Source organism: Anabrus simplex, chromosome 7, assembly GCF_040414725.1.
Source record: "Anabrus simplex isolate iqAnaSimp1 chromosome 7, ASM4041472v1, whole genome shotgun sequence".
In the NCBI taxonomy this organism is placed as follows: Eukaryota; Metazoa; Arthropoda; class Insecta; order Orthoptera; family Tettigoniidae; genus Anabrus; species Anabrus simplex.
In genome coordinates, this window is record NC_090271.1 from 233,852,682 (window position 1) to 233,871,961 (window position 19,280).

Sequence of the window (19,280 nt, forward strand, 5' to 3'; positions counted from 1 at the left end):
ATCACTACCTGAGGAATTGTGGCCCATGCTTGCTGCACTGCACGGGTCAGTTGTTCCAGAGTTGTGGGTGGCTGAGGACGGTTGGCCAGTTGTCGACCCAGCATGTCCCACACATTCTCAATAGGACTGAGGTCCGGGGATCTGGCGGGCCATTCTAAGGTTGTGATGTCGTGGAGAGCTTCTCTGGAGATGCATGCAGTGTGAACCCGGGCATTGTCCTGCTGAAACATCCCATTAGCAATGTTCGCCATCATAGGGACAACCACTGGATTGAGTACCCGATCAACGTACTGTCGAGCAGTCATAGTGCCCTCAACAAGCACTAATTGTGATTTCACATTAAAGCCAATAGCTCCCCAGACCATAATGCTTGGTGTTGGCCCTGTGCGCCTCTCGACAATAGGATATTTCAAGGGCACGTAAAGCGTCAGCTGTAGTATATCACTTACATACCGATGCCCTGTACTCGTCATCAGCCCATATCTCCGATTACCATCAGTAGATCGAAAAGTAAGGCTTACCATTGTATGTGAGGATCAGGTGGAGCCAGATACTATTTCATATTTCTTTGTTTGATGTATCAACATGCTATGATTTTCTTCACTTTCTGCCGAGCTGAGTGGCTCAGACGATTGAGACGATAGCCTTATGACCCCAAATTGGCAGGTTCGATCCTGGCTCAGACCGATGCTATTTGAAGGTGCTCAAATACACCAGCTTCGTGTCGGTAAATTTTCTAGCACGTAAAAGAACTCCTGCTTTTTTAAAATGCCAGCACCTTGGCGTCTCCGAAAACAGGTAAAAGTAGTTAGTGGGACGTAAAAACAATAACAGTATTATTATTATTATTATTATTATTATTATTATTATTATTATTATTATTATTATTATTATTATTATTATCGCCTTCCTTTCTTTGCGTTGTGCTAATTAATCAATATTTAACGCCTCTCTTCGGGTTTTTAGTACAATTTCGAGTGGATATTGGTAGCCTGGTGCAGGGTGATCGGCATCTGCTATGAATGGAAAACTGCGTCTTACTGTGTACAGTGTGTGAGTTGCAGGAATAATGGGAACAGCACAAACACGTAGTCCCAGAGCCAATAGAATTAACAAGTAAAAATTAAAATGCTTCAGCCAGCCAGGAATCAATCGGGTGATCCTCTGAAGTAAGCTGACCATTTAGCTGTAACTTCTTTTTCTTTACCTGTTTACCCTCCAGGATCGGTTTTTTACTCGGACTCAGCGAGGGATCCCACCTCTACCGCCTTAAGGGCAGTGTCCTCGAGCTTCAGACTCTGGGTCGGAGATACAACTGGGGAGGATGACCAGTACCTCGCCCAGGCGGCCTCATCTGCGTTGCTGAACAGGGGCCTTGCGAGGGGATGGGAAGATTGTAAGGGATAGACAAGGAAGAGGGAAGGAAGCGGCCGTGGCCTTAAGTGAGGTACCATCCCGGAATTTGCCTGGAGGAGAAGTGGGAAACCACGGAAAACCACTTCCAGGATGGCTGAGGTGGGAATCTAACCCACCTCTACTCAGTTGACCTCCCGAGTCTGAGTGGACACCGTTCCAGCCCTCGTACCACTTTTTCAAATTTCGTGGTAGAGCCGGGAATCGAACCCGAGGCTCCTGGGGTGGCAGCTAATCACACTAACCACTACACCACAGAGGCGGACTCAGCTATAACTACAAAATTAAGTAAGTTATGATAATAAAAGTAAGCAAATATAAAATAAATGAAATACAGAGAACAAACCTTTCAGCCCAGAAATATATTCTGTCGGCTTCATAAGAATAACAAATGCATCATTGAAGATATTCCAGTACACGATAATACTGTCACGATCTTCTCACAGGAGCCATGCACTAGATGGTCACTAACACTAATCTGCTTTAAAGATTCCCGTACTCCTGATGGTGCTAACACTGGTTCATTAGCTTCTCACAGGAGCCATGCACTAGATGGTCACTAACACTAATCTGCTTTAAAGATTCCCGTACTCCTGATGGTGCTAACACTGGTTCATTAGCTTCTCACAGGAGCCATGCACTAGATGGTCACTAACACTAATCTGCTTTAAAGATTCCCGTACTCCTGATGGTGCTAACACTGGTTCATTAGCTTCTCACAGGAGCCATGCACTAGATGGTCACTAACACTAATCTGCTTTAAAGACTCCCGTACTCCTGATGGTGCTAACACTGGTTCATTAGCTTCTCACAGGAGCCATGCACTAGATGGTCACTAACACTAATCTGCTTTAAAGATTCCCGTACTCCTGATGGTGCTAACACTGGTTCATTAGCTTCTCACAGGAGCCATGCACTAGATGGTCACTAACACTAATCTGCTTTAAATACTCCCGCACTCCTGATGGTGCTAACACTGGTTCATTAGCTTCTCACAGGAGCCATGCACTAGATGGTCACTAACACTAATCTGCTTTAAAGATTCCCGTACTCCTGATGGTGCTAACACTGGTTCATTAGCTTCTCACAGGAGCCATGCACTAGATGGTCACTAACACTAATCTGCTTTAAAGACTCCCGTACTCCTGATGGTGCTAACACTGGTTCATTAGCTTCTCACAGGAGCCATGCACTAGATGGTCACTAACACTAATCTGCTTTAAAGATTCCCGTACTCCTGACGGTGCTAACACTGGTTCATTAGCTTCTCACAGGAGCCATGCACTAGATGGTCACTAACACTAATCTGCTTTAAAGATTCCCGTACTCCTGATGGTGCTAACACTGGTTCATTAGCTTCTCACAGGAGCCATGCACTAGATGGTCACTAACACTAATCTGCTTTAAAGATTCCCGTACTCCTGATGGTGCTAACACTGGTTCATTAGCTTCTCACAGGAGCCATGCACTAGATGGTCACTAACACTAATCTGCTTTAAAGATTCCCGTACTCCTGATGGTGCTAACACTGGTTCATTAGCTTCTCACAGGAGCCATGCACTAGATGGTCACTAACACTAATCTGCTTTAAAGACTCCCGTACTCCTGATGGTGCTAACACTGGTTCATTAGCTTCTCACAGGAGCCATGCACTAGATGGTCACTAACACTAATCTGCTTTAAAGATTCCCGCACTCTTGATGGTGCTAACACTGGTTCATTAGCTTCTCACAGGAGCCATGCACTAGATGGTCACTAACACTAATCTGCTTTAAAGACTCCCGCACTCCTGATGGTGCTAACACTGGTTCATTAGCTTCTCACAGGAGCCATGCACTAGATGGTCACTAACACTAATCTGCTTTAAAGATTCCCGCACTCTTGATGGTGCTAACACTGGTTCATTAGCTTCTCACAGGAGCCATGCACTAGATGGTCACTAACAGTAATCTGATTTAAAGACTCCCGCACTCCCGATGGTGCTAACACTGGTTCATTAGCTTCTCACAGGAGCCATGCACTAGATGGTCACTAACACTAATCTGCTTTAAAGATTCCCGTACTCCTGATGGTGCTAACACTGGTTCATTAGCTTCTCACAGGAGCCATGCACTAGATGGTCACTAACACTAATCTGCTTTAAAGATTCCCGTACTCCTGATGGTGCTAACACTGGTTCATTAGTTTCACGGCATTATGGATCATCGTGATCATTTTAGTATTTCAGTATCCGAACATTTGGACCTGTCATTGCTCTTTTACTGCAAGTCTCTTTTTTTTTCTCGGTTCACTGTTCCCATAAAGTACATGTACCCTTAATAAGCCAACATGTAGCCATTCCTTGTCGTTCTTCATCATCCATTATCACTCAGAATTATTTTTCATTTCCTCGCGTCAAAGTAAAGTTCGATCTTTACATAAGAATTCCTTGGGCGAGTCTAGTACGAGTGAATTATCCGCATGGACCAATATGGCCACAACCGGTTACTAACAGTCACCTTTGTGCAATAAACCTTGGTATACGAATACTGAATGTATCTAATATGTTTCTAATATTCTATTTATGATAATTTTCTTCAAAGTATCAATCGATTTGAGCCATAAATAGAACGATTACATTTTTATTGTGTCACTCAGGAAACCTTTCATACAATCAGTTTTTATTCTTCTGTGCCTTTGTTAAATACACAGATCAAAAAATTAGGAAAACAAATTTTTGAACGTATGCCATGTTCCACAAATCAATACTTCACACCCAGGTATATCACCACCTAAACCTTTATCCTTTACCGTTGAAGTATACAAAAGAACATCCATGGATTATCGTTCATTTTCAGAACACAAACGGAAATGTCCAAATAGGGGCGAAAACAAAGTGATAACAGTCCTCCAGTGTGGATTTTTAACACAGTTGGAGAACTTCAGTATGGTGTAAGTCCTCCGCGAGCATTTATCACAGCTTGGAACCTACGTGGCATGTTCCGTATAAGTCGACAGAGGTCACGTTGCGGTATCAGGTCCCATTATTCAACGAGAGCCTGTTCAGGGTCTTGGAGAGTCTGTGGTGGAACAGAACACCCACGAACACTTCTGTCAGGCCTGTCCCACACATGCTCGATGGGATTAAGGTCGGAATTCACTGAATGTCCAGTTCTCGCAAGGCAGCTCTGGTGATCCGCGCTACATGAGCCCTGACATTGTCGTGCATAAGTACGAATTCAGGGCCAACACCGTATGGAGCAACCAACACATGCTGTAACAGTATCTGCTTGATGTACCCCGCAGCGGTAAGATTAACACGGACGACGACACGATCCGTACGGCCGTCAATTCTCTTGCCACCCCCACATCATCACAGAACCTTCTCCGAATCGGTTGCCTTCCTGGACAACATTTAGCATGTACTGCTCACCACGGAGTCTCCATACACGTTGACGTCCATCACGCTGTGTCAGGGGAAATCTGGGTCGTAAGGACAATTCTCTTAACCCGTTCCTTACTGTCTGGTCAGACTCCGTGACTCCAGTGACCCTCCTGAGGTCTTGTTGCAGTTCTCTGGCAGTTGCTGGACTACGCCGCAACGCACAGATGGTCAGATATCGGTCATCCTGTGGAATTGTCATGCGTCCACGACCTTGTCCAACCCTCCTTGTGAACTGGCCTGTCTCAATGTAGCGATTCCACAATCGGTAAATAAGTGACGGAGACATTAAGACCTACAGCAACACGGCGAAAAGTCCATCCTTCCTGGATCAAAGTGACGGCCCTTGTGACTTGAATCTCATTAAGATGTCTCATGGGATGTGCTGGTTGACGTACAACGTGCTCAAATGACTGCAATAGTCAGTGTACCTCACAACGACACACGGACGCACCGCTATTCACTTTGATTTGAGGGGTCACCTGACATTTTACTGCATGGCTACGCCTGCAGATGGACTATAACTTCGATTTGACACACTCTGTATAGCTAAGGTCTCAGGGTATGCTGTGCGACCATTGGAACCCCATCTACCAAGTTAACGTTCACATACCAGGCGTTATAAAACATGTTCCCCTATTTTTTAACTATGCATTACAGCAAAATTGCTAAAATGCTTTTTTAACTTATATTTAAAAATATTTAGATCCTTCCAGACTGTATGATTATGATGTAAAGTAAAGCTCTAGTAGACATTCACATTTATCTGTGCACGGATTTGTTGCAAAGCTTTGTCGCGGATTGACATTGGTTACGTCAACATTGAGATATCTATGTATTCTCTGTATTTGTATAGATGCCTTTTTTTACTCCGTGACCAGTGTTGTTGATAATAATAAACGTGATATTGTGAACACGACGGTGAAGTCCTCTTATAATTCAGTAGTTACGATTTATAACAAACTTCTGTGAGCTATCGTGAGCTACCACGTAGCCCCGTTGTGTTACTACGATATGCATGAAATTTAACATTGTCCAAGCCTGTTGCACTCCTCTGAGGCAATGTTTAATGACTGACAAATGAAATGATATTGGAGAGTGCTTCTGGAATGACAGATTACTAGGAAAATCGGAGTACCCGGAGGAAAACCTGTCCAGGCTCCGTTTTGTCCAGCACAAATCTCACATGGAGTGACTGGGATTTGAACCACGGAATCCAGCGGTGAGAGGCCGGCGCGCTGCCGCGCCACAGAGGCTACATATTTCATATTGCAATAGTTAATTATGAATGAATGAATGAATGAATGAATCAGTGAACGAATCAATGAATGAATGAATGAATATAATGCTCCCAGCCACGCATAACCACGAAGTTGGGAGAGCGTACTAAGTTGTTGTAATCATAATACATGCAGTTAGAGTTTTATAACCGGGCGAGTTGGCCGTGCGGTTAGGGGTGCGCAGCTGTAAGCTTACATTCGAGAAACAGTGGGTTCGAACCCCAGTTTCGGCAGCACTGAAGATGGTGTTCCGTGGTTCCCCATTTTCACACCAGGAAAATACTGGGACTGTATCTTAATTAAGACCACGCCCGCTTCCTACTCCTAGGCCTTTCCTATCCCATCGTCGCCATAAGACCTATCTGTGTCGGTGCGACGTAAAGCAAATTGTAATTTTTTTTATAAGACTGTACACAATTTTTCCTTCTAAAATTGAACAGTATAGGAATCTCTACATGGCAGTGTTAATTTTTTGAGTATTAAATGAGAATACCTCATACTACCTATCTCTACAACTGAATTTCCTATCCTATTTCCACCAGCATAATACACGCTCCGGCAGCACATTTGCTATCCCTCTCAGCAGGTCAGCAGCATACAGCCGTTCTTTTGTTGCGAATGAAGCTTAGAATAGGGCTCTCCCTCCTCCATAACATTAGAGCCATAAAAAGCCTAAATTCCTTTAAGTCGTCTTGCCGTGAGCATCCCATTGATGTGTGTTGCCAGGTTGAATGAATCTTGTGGAGTAAATGAGTGTATGAATGTACGTTTACTGTGCTCATGTTATTTTGTGTCATATTATTTCTAGTTTGCAATGATAGTTGCTAAGCTGAGATTGCCGATCTGAGTGGCTCAGACGGTTGAGACTCTGGTCTTCTGACCCCAACTTGGTAGGTTCGATCCTTGCTCAGCCCGGTGGTAATTGAAGGTGCTCAAATACGTCAGCCTCGTGTCAGTAAATTTACTGGTGCGTAAAAGTACTCCTGCGGGGCTAAATTCCGGCACCTCGGTGTAGTTAGTGGGACGTCAAGCAAATAACATTATTATTAAGATAAGATTAAGAATATTTACTATGCTTATGTTAAGTTATCTTGTCTCATGTTACTTCTAGACTGTAATGGTAGTTTCTAAGATAAGACTAAAAATATTGATTGTGTTTATGTAATTTTGTGTCATGTTACTTTCAGTTTGTAAGATTATGAATTTTTTTTCATGTTAAATGTTAAAGGTGCTTAAGTGTAAGAGAGGACCATGACTCCTAACTTTGCCACTACGAATAAAGGCAAATAAAATAATAATAATAATAATAATAATAATAATAATAATAATAATAATAATAATAATAATAATAATAATAATAATAATAATAATAATAATAATAATAAAGATAATTCAACTCAGGAAAATGTAACAAAATGCTTATTTTTGCTATTTGCTTTATGTCGCACCGACACAGATAGGTCTTATGGCGACGATAGGATAGGAAAGGCCTAGGAGTGAGAAGAAAGCGACCGTGGCCTTAATTAAGATACAGCCCCAGCAGTTGCCTGGAGTGAAAATGTGAAACCACGGAAAACCATCTTCAGAGCTGCCAACAGTGGGGTTCTAACCCGCTATCTCCCGGATGCAAGCTCACAGCTGCGCGACCCTAACCGCATGGCCAACTCGCCCGGTTTACAAAATGCATTGAGTATGCTTAGTAATACAGGGTGTCCCCAAGAAACACCGATAAAGCTTAGTATGTTGTGCGGATGGCGGATTGATCGATTTTTAAGAAGGAGCCTTTGTCCAGGAATGCACGGTTTGAGCGCTGGAGATCATCGAAGTCTGAGAACGGTTGTGACAAAAAATATATATATATCCGATCTGGTGTCTGAATACGGAAGGTATGCAACCCTTTAGCCACCTGTGCACTGTGTATGAATAACTTCAGCACAAAAGCATTCCTGCGCATGCGTTACATTCCTCCACACAGTCCTTGATGCGCATCCTACTGCGTTACCTGTGTAGTGCAGTCTGTCAATGCAGCAAAGTTGTTAACAATAGCGCGACATATACTAGTATACAGCTGCGGAAATGACCGGCATGGTGCTTGCATACGGCAAAGAGGATTGCAAGATTGTATGCGGAAAGTTTTCCAAACAGACGTACCGCACATCATTCCACGTTCGTGACCATCGAGAGACGACCAAGAGCAGCCGGACAGTTCCACGTAGGCAGTATGAAGAGTGTGGTGTATGACACTCCTGTAACGTCAGCGGAGGATCTTATTGATCGAGTCCTCGAAGCAATTGAAATTCTTCAAAGACAACCGCACGTATTGGGTCATGTGCGTGAGTCTCAGCACGGCCGATGTAGGCTCTGCAATGACGTACGAGGTACACAGTTCGAACCCCGATTGTAATGAGCCCGATGTGCTCCTCATGTTGGGTTTATTGACGACATGACCGAGCACGATAACTGAAGTCACTTAATTGCTGACAATGTCCAATATTCGGGAGATAGTGGGTTCGAACCCCACCGTCGGCAGCCATGAAGATGGTTTTCCGTGGTTTGCAATTTTCACACCAGGCAAATTCTGTGGCTGTTCCTTCATTAAGGTCATGGCCGCATCCTTCCCATTCCTAGCTCCTTCCTGTCCCATCGTCACCATAAGACCTGTCTGTGTTGGTGTGACGTAAAGCAACTTGCAAAAAAAAATTGACGACATGCGGAAAGCACACCCATCTCACACTTCTATGCGCTACAGCGTCCAAGCCGTGCGTTTCTGGATATGGGTTCCTGCTTAAAAACGGACCAGTTTGCCTTCCCGCACAACATAAGCGTGGTCGTTGTTTTTTGGGACACACTGTATACAGCGATTCCCAAAAATAGTATTTGGAGCTATCTTTAATTAATGGTCGCAACAATTAATTAGTACCGCTATACGCAGTTCATTAACAGATTTACAAGATAGTAATGTGTTTCCTCCTATAGAGGACCCTTATTGATAATGAACTTACCGATAGGGCGATGATAAGACAGGCAGCACCAAGGGCTACGTCAGTGGGCTTCAGAATCATCAGATCGATCTCGGTCCCAATGAGAGCGAACAGTAGAGTCTGAAATACGAGCCACACCACCCTGAAGTGGTCCGCTACGGGATTCTGAAACAACAACATGATGATTAACTTAGAACATCCAGAATCAGATCACGAACATTATCCACCACGTCTTCCTTCATCAGAGTTCTGAACAAGCGAGGAAGTTCAGAGCGTACTGCACAATCAGAAAACCAACCTGCGAGGAATCGCCCAAGTAGATTCTGTAATATGCGCGGTGGTCTAGGAAAATACATCAAGACAAGTTCCAGGAACTAAAACTGATTACACTTGACTTTGCATTAAATCACTGACTCACAGCCTCTTGTTTCTGAAATCGCTGAATGGCCTTCACCGTGTTGCACTTCAGATCGGTGTTAGTAGCGACTGTGTTCAGTAAACAACGTGTAGCGGTAAGTATAGTTTACACAGTCTTTACTTACGGTATATCTGAAACAACGATCCGGAATATCCAGGAAAATAGAAATAAAGTCAATTTTTCGAATAGCACCGACTATCCAAGTGGAATGTTGGAATGATTTCAACAGAAACGAGCAGAAGTCAAGTAAGTATCTGGTGATACATGAGCCCAACAGGCCCAATTGGTTTGTTTTTTTCTATCTCTTGGTGATTGAAGGCATATATAACCTCACCAGACAAAAAATTAGTCACCCTAGTGCGCACGCACGTATGGATCGTTAAAGCTGTACAGATGGCGCAGCGAACGCGCTCCGTGCTCAACCACACGCACGCTGCCTCTCCGCGAGCATAAGGCAGTAGCCATCAGTGAGGCATTGGTGTTTCAAGTGGACTGTGTATGTCAACTTGGGTAGATGTAAGGATGTGACAGAGTGGTAGAAGAGGGCAATCGTGTTTGGCCGTGCCCATGAAGTTGCTGGATTTGCTGGTGTTTCACAGCGGACTCTTCAACGTGTCTACATGCAGTGGTGTACTACACGTGGCCACGAAACACGACGTCAGGATGGTGGTCGGAAAAGATCCTGACTGCAAGGGACTGGAGACAAGTTTCGCGGCTTGTGAATCAAAATCGCATCCAAACCCGACAGGAATTACTGCAGTCAGTGTATGAAGGCCCATCCCAATCTGTTAGTGAGAGAACATTGCGACGGGAACCGCATGCGGTGAAAATTTGGAGTCAGTCACCTCACAAGAGGCCATAAAGGCACACAAAGATGTAGGTCTTCAATGGGCTAGAAATCATCGGACGTGAACAGTAGCTGACTTGCGGAACGCAATGTGATCTGACGAATCACATTTTTGCCTGTATTCCGATGTCGCACGTCGTCGTGTGCACCAAAGTAAAATGAAGTATTTCATCCTGGAAGTGTGCAAGGTCAGGTTCAAGCCACAGATTGATCTATGATATTTTTGGGATGTTTTTCATACCATGGATTGGGCCCGCTCACTGAGCTGACCACTACCATGTTTGTTTAAACATTCTGGGTGATCAGGTGTTGCCTTTCAGTCAACATCTGCATGAAGAGTATGCTATTGATACCCCGATTTTTTAAGATGACAACAGCAAAGATCATCGGGTTGGATGCATATGTGACTGATTTCTATGAACACTTCCCCACCCTATTACACATCGACTGGCCTGCAAAATCTCCTGACTTGAACTCCATTGAAAATCTGTGGGACATGTGGGACAGCGGGTAAAACGCCGAATTCAGCATCTCCACAATTGCGTGGAATTGCCCGTTCAAACCCTAAGCAAGTGGCTTAACCTGGATGCGACACTCATTCAAAACCTTGTAGACTCACTTCCTAAACTTATCCAGACGGTTATCAAGTCCAGAGGCGGAGTTGCGCGCTATTAAATTATGCTTGTAATGATTTCTCCAGACATGACACATTTTTCGTCCGGAGAGCTTATTTATTTCGCCTTACTTTAGGATCGTCCACGGTTTTCGATTACCCTCGTTTTCTCTACCGATAATTACCGCAGATGATCAAGAGTCTGCTGATTTCTTTCCATTTCTATAGATTTTAACAGACGCAGCCTGTTTGTTTGTCAGTCTGTTCCGCCAACACGGGGAAACATCTCGATAGATCACGACCAAACATCATATTTAGAGCATAATCATCCCGGTGAAGGTTTAGATATGCATGTGATGTAAAAATCACTGAATAGACTGGGATTTTATAGAAAAAACAGAACAGCCTTATTCTATTTTCTCTCATACTATTGATTTTCTGTACAATCCGTGGACTATATGTGAAACGTCGCTTAATTTTACAACTTTCGTTATGCACATAATTTCGCTCACTGTTCAAGTCATAGAGAATATTTGCCATTTTCTACGGGTTTCATGCTCTGCATTAAGTGACCGACAACGAACCTACCGGCTACCATGGGAACATCTCTGACTGCTTGCCTGCAGAAAAGTGACGTAATGCCATTTTCGTCATCATTCCTGTAAACTCGTCGTTGTTCCTTGGGTAGAAAGTGAGAAAGACGTCAAGCTGCCATTCTGCGGGATATTTGCGGAATACCATTGGAGGTACCATCGTCCTCGAATAGTACTAAGTGGGGCTGTTAATATTTGAACAGTACAACGGAGTGTAGTCCATTATTTCACACCGTAAGGTGTTTTCTGGCATTTGGTATACTTTTTACTGTATTTATCTTCTACTTCTGCTTCCCGCTTTATTTTCTTGCCTCTGCTTTGCCTCTTTAACTTAAGTAATAACACCAAAGTTCATCTTCTTATCTGTTTACCTAATAATCCCTGTGCCTAAATTTCTCCTCTATTACCTCCTTCTTCTATCCGTAACTCACATCAGCACAATTTAGTGAGGGACATTTCATTTTCCAATACATATGTACACTTGGCACACACATACTTGTCCTGTATCGAGGGTACACCTTCTCCGGCAGTTAAACTGCGCGCCTTCTATAAGGTCTTCTGTCTAAACAAACATGAACTGGTGTGTTACAAGATACTTTGGTTTTCAACTGTTAGATGTCTCTACCATGGGTTTAACCCTCTCATGCATGGTGTCCTCATATGAGGACATCCGAATTTTTAGGCGTTATTTATTCTCTAGAGTTTCTAAAGACGGAGTTTAAGTTATTGAAAGTATATTTTAGGTTGGTAAGAGTGAAAAACATCAGTTTTTAAAAGAACCAGCAGGTGGAAGCATTTAATTGGCATTATTGAAAACATGATATTCATGGTTCGCCAAGTTGTGAGAAGTCATCATGGTTTCCAATTGTTTTGAGCTGTTTCTATCTTGAAAATGCCCGAGGGAAGTGTGTGGTTCTTCATTTTGTACATTCTACTGTCATTACCACTATAATTCAGCTTATTCTGGTTTGTAGTCTTAGCACAATATTGGTATAATACGGGCGCCCACATATGAGGACATCATGCATCAAACTACCATGTGTTATTTTTGAGGTTAGCTTGTATTCTCGACTGCTTCATCCAATATTTATTTTCCAGGATTCTCCAAGTGGTGTATAATATTATCAGATGAGCGAGTGATGTTTGTAGGACAAGAATATAGTAGTTTACAACATTCCCACCAGATATCAGTATTCAACTTACCCCTTGGGCTGAAACTGATATCTGGTTTTTAGGGACCCGCAGAGAAAATAGGCTGAAGGATGCTACTAAAAAAATTGAAAGATGTCAAGGACCTAAAAAACGAGGGGTCGAGGAAGCTCATCAGTTACAACATCAACAGATGGCATCACAGTAATTCGGTGGGTTGATAATTCGGCAGTTCATATCATTTGTTCCTATGCAGGCTTAGAACCAGTTGGTAAGGCCAGAAGATGATGTAAAAAAGAGAAGAAATTCATTGAAATTGACAGACCGAAGGGTATAGAAATACATAACGGTCCTATGTGTGGTGTTGATCTCAGGAATTCCTTGGTGGCTCTTTACAGGAATGATATATGGAACTGCAGATGGTGCATGAGGATTTTTTTACCATATGCTAAATGCGACAATTGTAAATGCTAGGTTACTATGGAAAATGGACTGTAAGACCCCTATGGATCTGTTCGAGTTCAGGAGTCGAGTGGTAACAAGACTTGTCTTCAGTGGTAAGGCAGAAGTAGCACCACGGAAGAGGGGCCGGCCAAACAAGAATGGCCCATCACTACCACTCAAGAAACAGGCTACACATACTGTGTCTGCTGAAAAGAGGATGGATGGAATAGTACACTATCCGCAGATAGCAGAGGCTAGAAATGCTAACAGGTGCCGTGACAAAAACTGTGCAAGTAAACCCAGTATATTTGTAGAAAATGTAATGTACCACTATGTCCAGAGTGTTTTCAGAGTTTTCATACCTTTGCCTGAAATATGAACATGTGAAGTACATCAGTTACATATAAATGCCCCCGTAGGACCAGTGTGATTTTGCTGTACTCATACAATTGCCTTAGATGTAAAAAGTTCTTGTAAATACTAGTATAATAAACCAAAGTAGTAAATGTATCACGTGTTGCCATTATTCCACTAAATGCATGATGTCCTCATATGAGGACATCAAATTCCCGCCAAGTATGGTAACTTGATTTTGTGTTTTAAGTTTGTATCATCTGATAGGGTCATTTTAACCAGGAAAATCACATTAAAGTATTTTTAATTAATTTATTTTTAAATTCATGCATGAGAGGGTTAATTGCTCCAGCTAGGGGTAACTATAATAATTTCATAAACAAATTTGATTTTTTGATGCTTGTTAACCTGGTTCTTAGGATATTTGTATGTACCGAAGTTGTAAACACTTCAACAGGTTCCTTCTTCAATAGTAATCAATCTATCAGAAACTTGTAAATATTTTCTGTAGCCAATTATAATTGGGGTGTGCACAGGAATGCAGCCTATCAGTAAAGAGTTCTGGAAGCTTCCCCGCAACAATACTGGCCAGTTAATCTGCGCGCTCTCTATATGGCCATGCATTTAAACAAACGTGAGCTGGTGTATTACAAGATACTTTGGTTTTCAACTGTTAGATGTCTCTACCACAGGTTTAAGTGCTCCATCTAGCGGGGTAAACTATATTTCATAAACAAATTTGTATTTTTCATGTTTGTTAACTTGGTTCTTAGGATTGTTTTTTATGTACCAAAGTTGTAAACACTTCAGCTGGTTTGTTCTTCAATAGTAATCAACCTATCAGAAACCTGTAAATATTTTCTATAGCCAATTATAATTGGGGGTGTGTACAGGAATCCAGCCTATCATTAAAGAATTCTGGAAGATTCTCCTCAAAAATACTATAAAAGCTGGGCGCTTTAGGGCCGTACTTTCTGAAGTCCTCCAGTGTGAGGAGAGTGTATTGACGTGAACCAGGAGGCAGGGGCGCGGGCGGCGTTCGAAAGGCCCAGCAACTCAAGGTAATGGCAGAATTTTCATAAATATGTGATAGCTCCTGCAGATAGCTTGAAGGGAAGATTTCAACTTCTTTTATTTATGCGAAGTTCTAAATTTGGTGGTTTAAATGTAGAATTTTCGGGAAGTCGTAGGATTCTATTCTATTCCGTACTGGGAAATATGTAATGTAAGGGAACACAGAGTGATCAATCTCTGTTGGTTCCCATTCAACTTGACTTGGGGTAACTACAATTTTCAAAACTTCTAAATTCCTTTAATCACATTTGGTTTTAATATTAGTTTCTTAGTCACCCCGCTGTAGAAAAGGCTTAGTTTCTGTATCATTGGGCCATAAGCCCTGTGAGGGTTTTATTTATTTTTATAAAGAGGGCAAGTGTTTCGCTTCCTACACTTTTGTTTATGGACAGTTATATTCAACCTTTCATTTTTTTACTAAGGCCACTTAGGATGGGCAATTATGCTCCCTGTAAATTTATTGTTCTGTGCAGAATTGAATCTGGTGTGAAGTTCCCGTGAAGGAATAGAAAGTTATAAACTGTTTAGCAATCGGTAAATCCCACCTCAGGGCTACTAGGTGTAAAACCTTTAATTGTGGACTCCGATGGATTGTCAGGTGTGACAGAGAGAGCCATAAGAAATGTATGCCTCTGCGAGGCTGGACTATAGTACCTTTTGGAGCTCAGACTCCTATGTCGCATAAATAATCAGAGCAAAACATGCTCTTTGTAAAACACTGTTCCTATGAAGAACAATGATGCTCTTTTCTACGTCAATCAACCAAGCTATTAACAATTGTAAATGTTGTACCTGCTTTTCGGACTTTAAGTCATTGTTATTGTTAGAGCTGACATGCTCATTAATATTGTTGTTATTCATTCATATTTTCTATTTATCCAGTTTTAAATTAGGGAAAAAAGGACAAAAATAAAATTTTTAAATTTGTTTTGTTAAGTTATATTCTAGTTAATTCCTTGTCCACTCATTCAACCCTAACGCTTCTTATCCCTCTGCGATCCACGGAAATGCCGTAACAGTCCTATCCGGCTGTCCTCAATAATTATATCCCTATTTTCTATTAAATTCAATTTTCTTAACTGTCTTACTTTATTCTTCAATTACTCCGTATGTATGCGAGTGCAAATTCCGAAAACTGGATACGTTTTCCTATGAAGAAACATTCCAAGCTGTTCAAATGTATAACTGTTTGGCCCCGGAAAATATCGAAATATGGAGGCAATTTTATAATGACAGACCTTCGTTTCTTGGTAATTGGTGGCTAAACGGTAAGTCATATCACAAAACAGATTGCACGATCGCCACCCTATTTGGAAAGATCTCAACTTTGGTCTTGTGACTTATTGTCGTATCTCGATTCTTTATACGTTAGATACCGCTGCATTTTTCAATTATAATCAAATTTCTCCAACTCGATTGTTACTGACATTAAGAAAGGATGCCTGTCTTTATAATGAAAACTCTTCATCTTTATTGTGAATGATAGTTGGCAAGTGAGTCTGCCGTTATTGTAGAAACTTCCGAACTTGGTTGTGAATGGTAGTAGGGCCTGCCATTATCATGAAACTTATCCAATGAGCCCCTCATGTCGGAAACAACGTTTGGCATCCTGCCTACTTTGTTTCTCGGATAGCGCTTAGCATATGTAATTTTATATAATCTTACTCACTCTGTGCACAGAAATTTACGTAGAAATCCGTACACAGGTTAGAATACCGTAGCAGAGCGCGGGTACATTTACTAGTGTTAGCTAAAGCCATATACATTAGCATTCAATGTAGCAATCAATGCTCTATTGAATCTTCTGTCTGTGAGTTGTTTTCCTTGATACAACGTTCAACATATGTAAATGGTTGATGTCGTGTATCTCAAGAACGGTGGGTTATAGAGACAAATGGCGTACATATTTTGAATCAACATATTTCAGTTGTCTTAGAAGCGTGTTGGATATCAAGATATCTACCGAAAGTCATTTGTATTGATCAGTTTAATTAGACGCTCGATTTGATCCCCTGAAACCAGACATCAGTTTTTTATAGAGCCAAGAATCGAACTCGAAATTACCAAGCCTATGATGCTGGATTAGATGCCATCATCAACTATAGTCAATACGATGTGATGAAAATGAACTCACCTGAGAGTCACTCCATCCCTGCTGCCTCCAAGCCTGGCACGCGACGAACGCCGCCAGAATGCAACCCAGAGGACCAGCGCCGTCAAAGCCGATGGCGTCACTACCCAACACGGCGAGAAAACCTCCACCTCCGACGACGAGAGTGCGGAGCTCGGACACGTGCGTCTAGATCACAAACCAGTCAGTTTGACAGGGAGTTGCAACAGGAATATACCTCGTACATCGTACCGTCTACGGTATACTTACATCAAGTTTCTGAGGCACTACGCGGGCAAATGCACCCCATATTATGCCAAAAGCGACACCGATCAAAATTGTCAAAGGTCCTTGGATTATCTTCATCGTCAAGCTTCCTGAAAACAAATGATATTTGGACAGATATAAGAAAGAGTGTTGTTTAAGTGACAAACAAGCAATTTTCACTGTTTGTATTTCCGAATTATCTATTGCCACAATGAGAAAGATTGTGAATGGAACCTGAAACCTACTATTCGTCGGTATAAGATGAGTCGTACTTCGATTTTTACCACAGCTGGTCACAATAAGAACTTTTATTGACTTTTTATGAAGAGGATTCACTTGCAACCTAGTATGTGAGTGCATAGATTAAGCAAAAGCATCACAGGTGCTCGAATTTTCAGAATAATTTTACGTGGAAGAAGATCTATGTAGTAGAAATTCAGAAGGCCACTGTACAGCGTCATCCTTGGAACTTTGAGTTATCGGACATCCCGGCGTAATCCCAAAATTTTATTCGGGAGATAATGGGTTCGAACCCCATTGTAGGCGGCCCTGAAGATGGCTTTTCGTGGTTTCCCATTTTCACACTAGGCAAATGCCGGGGCTGTACCTTAATTAAGGCCACGGCCGCTTTCTTCCCACTCCTAGCCCTTCCCTGCCCCATCGTCGCAATCAGACCTATCTGTGTTGGTGCGATGTAAAGAAACATGCAAAAAGAAATCCCAAAATTCCAAACATGTCATCCTACCGAAATCTTGCATGGCCAAAAATCGCTTAGGATTACATTCGTACAAACTGTATTCTATATTGTTTCTATCTAGTATCAGCAGAGATCTTTTGTAAACCCGGCTTACATTAAGGTATCCTGAAATGATATGTACACAAACGGTATCCTTAACGTGGTGCTCTCTAAATATAAAAACTGAATGAAGTACATTCTCGTACAAAAACAAAGATAAAACAATTTCGTCCATTTGTTTTCAAACAGCCTTAAATGTGCACAAAATAACTCCAAATATGCAGTGAATTCGTAAAAAAGTAGACAAAATTTGAATTATACAAATATATCTCTCCAGATCAGAATTCCCGATTTTTGTGTTGGCTAGTAGTATTATGGTCGTTTGACGAGAAGTCGCGTCGATGCTGGGTTAGGAGAGCGAGGAGTAAGCATAGCTGCTGCACATGCGCCAGTCTCAAGTCTCAAGGCCTGATGATAAACATCCGTTCTGTCGGCGGTGATTCTTGCGAACTGAAGTGCTGTTGTGAAGTTTCAAATTGTGCCTTAGATACACATTTACTATGAATACTGTATAATAAACAGTTTAATAATGAACATAAATCTGTTTCAGAGAGCTCGCACTGTCTATCACGACTAATGTTTGTAGCTTAGTGTAGTATCTGTTGCTCGTGCTTCTTGCAGATAGTATCGTAAAGTCAGAGAGGTGGTCGGCTGTCTCTCGGAACTTTCGCTCCGTAAGTAAAGCATTCAAACAATTATAATTCATTTTGTAGGACATAAGGGGTGCTTCATTCAGACAAGTCCAGCATGTTTCCATGAAATTTGAAATTAACACACAGAACTTTTTGTTCAATAATATTGGTAATTTCAGTTCTTTTACTGTATTCCAGATCATCAATCTGGTGTGAGTTTCTTCCAAAGTCCAGGATTTTTCATGTTCGGTTTGAGACTCAATTCCTGCATTGCGTTGTGCGCCTTAAATGTAATCACGTTCCGGAAGTTCACTCTAAGGTATCTAATGGACTTGTCTCTCTGTATTCATTTTATTTCTCCTTTTTAACTAGATATCTTCTTCTTCTTCTTCTTTTCTTCTTTATTTGTTTACCCTCCAGGGTTTTTCCCTCGGGATCCCACCTCTACCACCCCAAGGGCAGTGCCCTGGAGCTTCAGACTCTGGGTTAGGGGATACAACTGGGAAGAATGACCAGTACCTCGCCCAGGCGGCCTCACCTACTATTCTGAACAGGGGCCTTGCAGGGGGATGGAAAGATTGGAATGGATAGACAAGGAAGGGGGAAGGAAGCGGCCGTGGCCTTAAGTTAGGTACCATCCCGGCATTCGCCTGGAGGAGGAGTGGGAAACCACGGAAAACCACTTCCAGAATGGCTGAGGTGGGAATCGAACCCACCCCTACTCACTTGACCTCCCGAGGCTGAGTGGACCACGTTCCAACCCTCGTACCACTTTTCAAATTTCGCGGCGGAGCCGAGAATCGAACCCGGGCCTCCGGGGGTGGCAGCTAATCACACTAACCACTACACCACAGAGGCGTACATCGTAGCTAGAGATCTCTTTTTCTT

At 42.3% G+C, this 19,280-nt stretch overlaps 1 protein-coding gene across 2 annotated transcripts in view; it reads right to left on the bottom strand.

The window, feature by feature from the left end:
• Nucleotides 1-19,280, bottom strand: part of LOC136877070 (sodium/hydrogen exchanger 9B2) — a 72,835-nt gene that overhangs the window by 19,138 nt on the left and 34,417 nt on the right. For both annotated transcript variants that reach the window (XM_067150887.2, XM_067150886.2), the window contains exons 7-9: nt 16,968-17,074; nt 16,722-16,886; nt 9,117-9,260 (exon numbers count right to left, since the gene is read on the bottom strand). In XM_067150887.2, the coding sequence (XP_067006988.2) occupies nt 9,117-9,260; nt 16,722-16,886; nt 16,968-17,074 (416 nt within the window). The remainder of the gene's footprint in view (nt 1-9,116; nt 9,261-16,721; nt 16,887-16,967; nt 17,075-19,280) is intronic.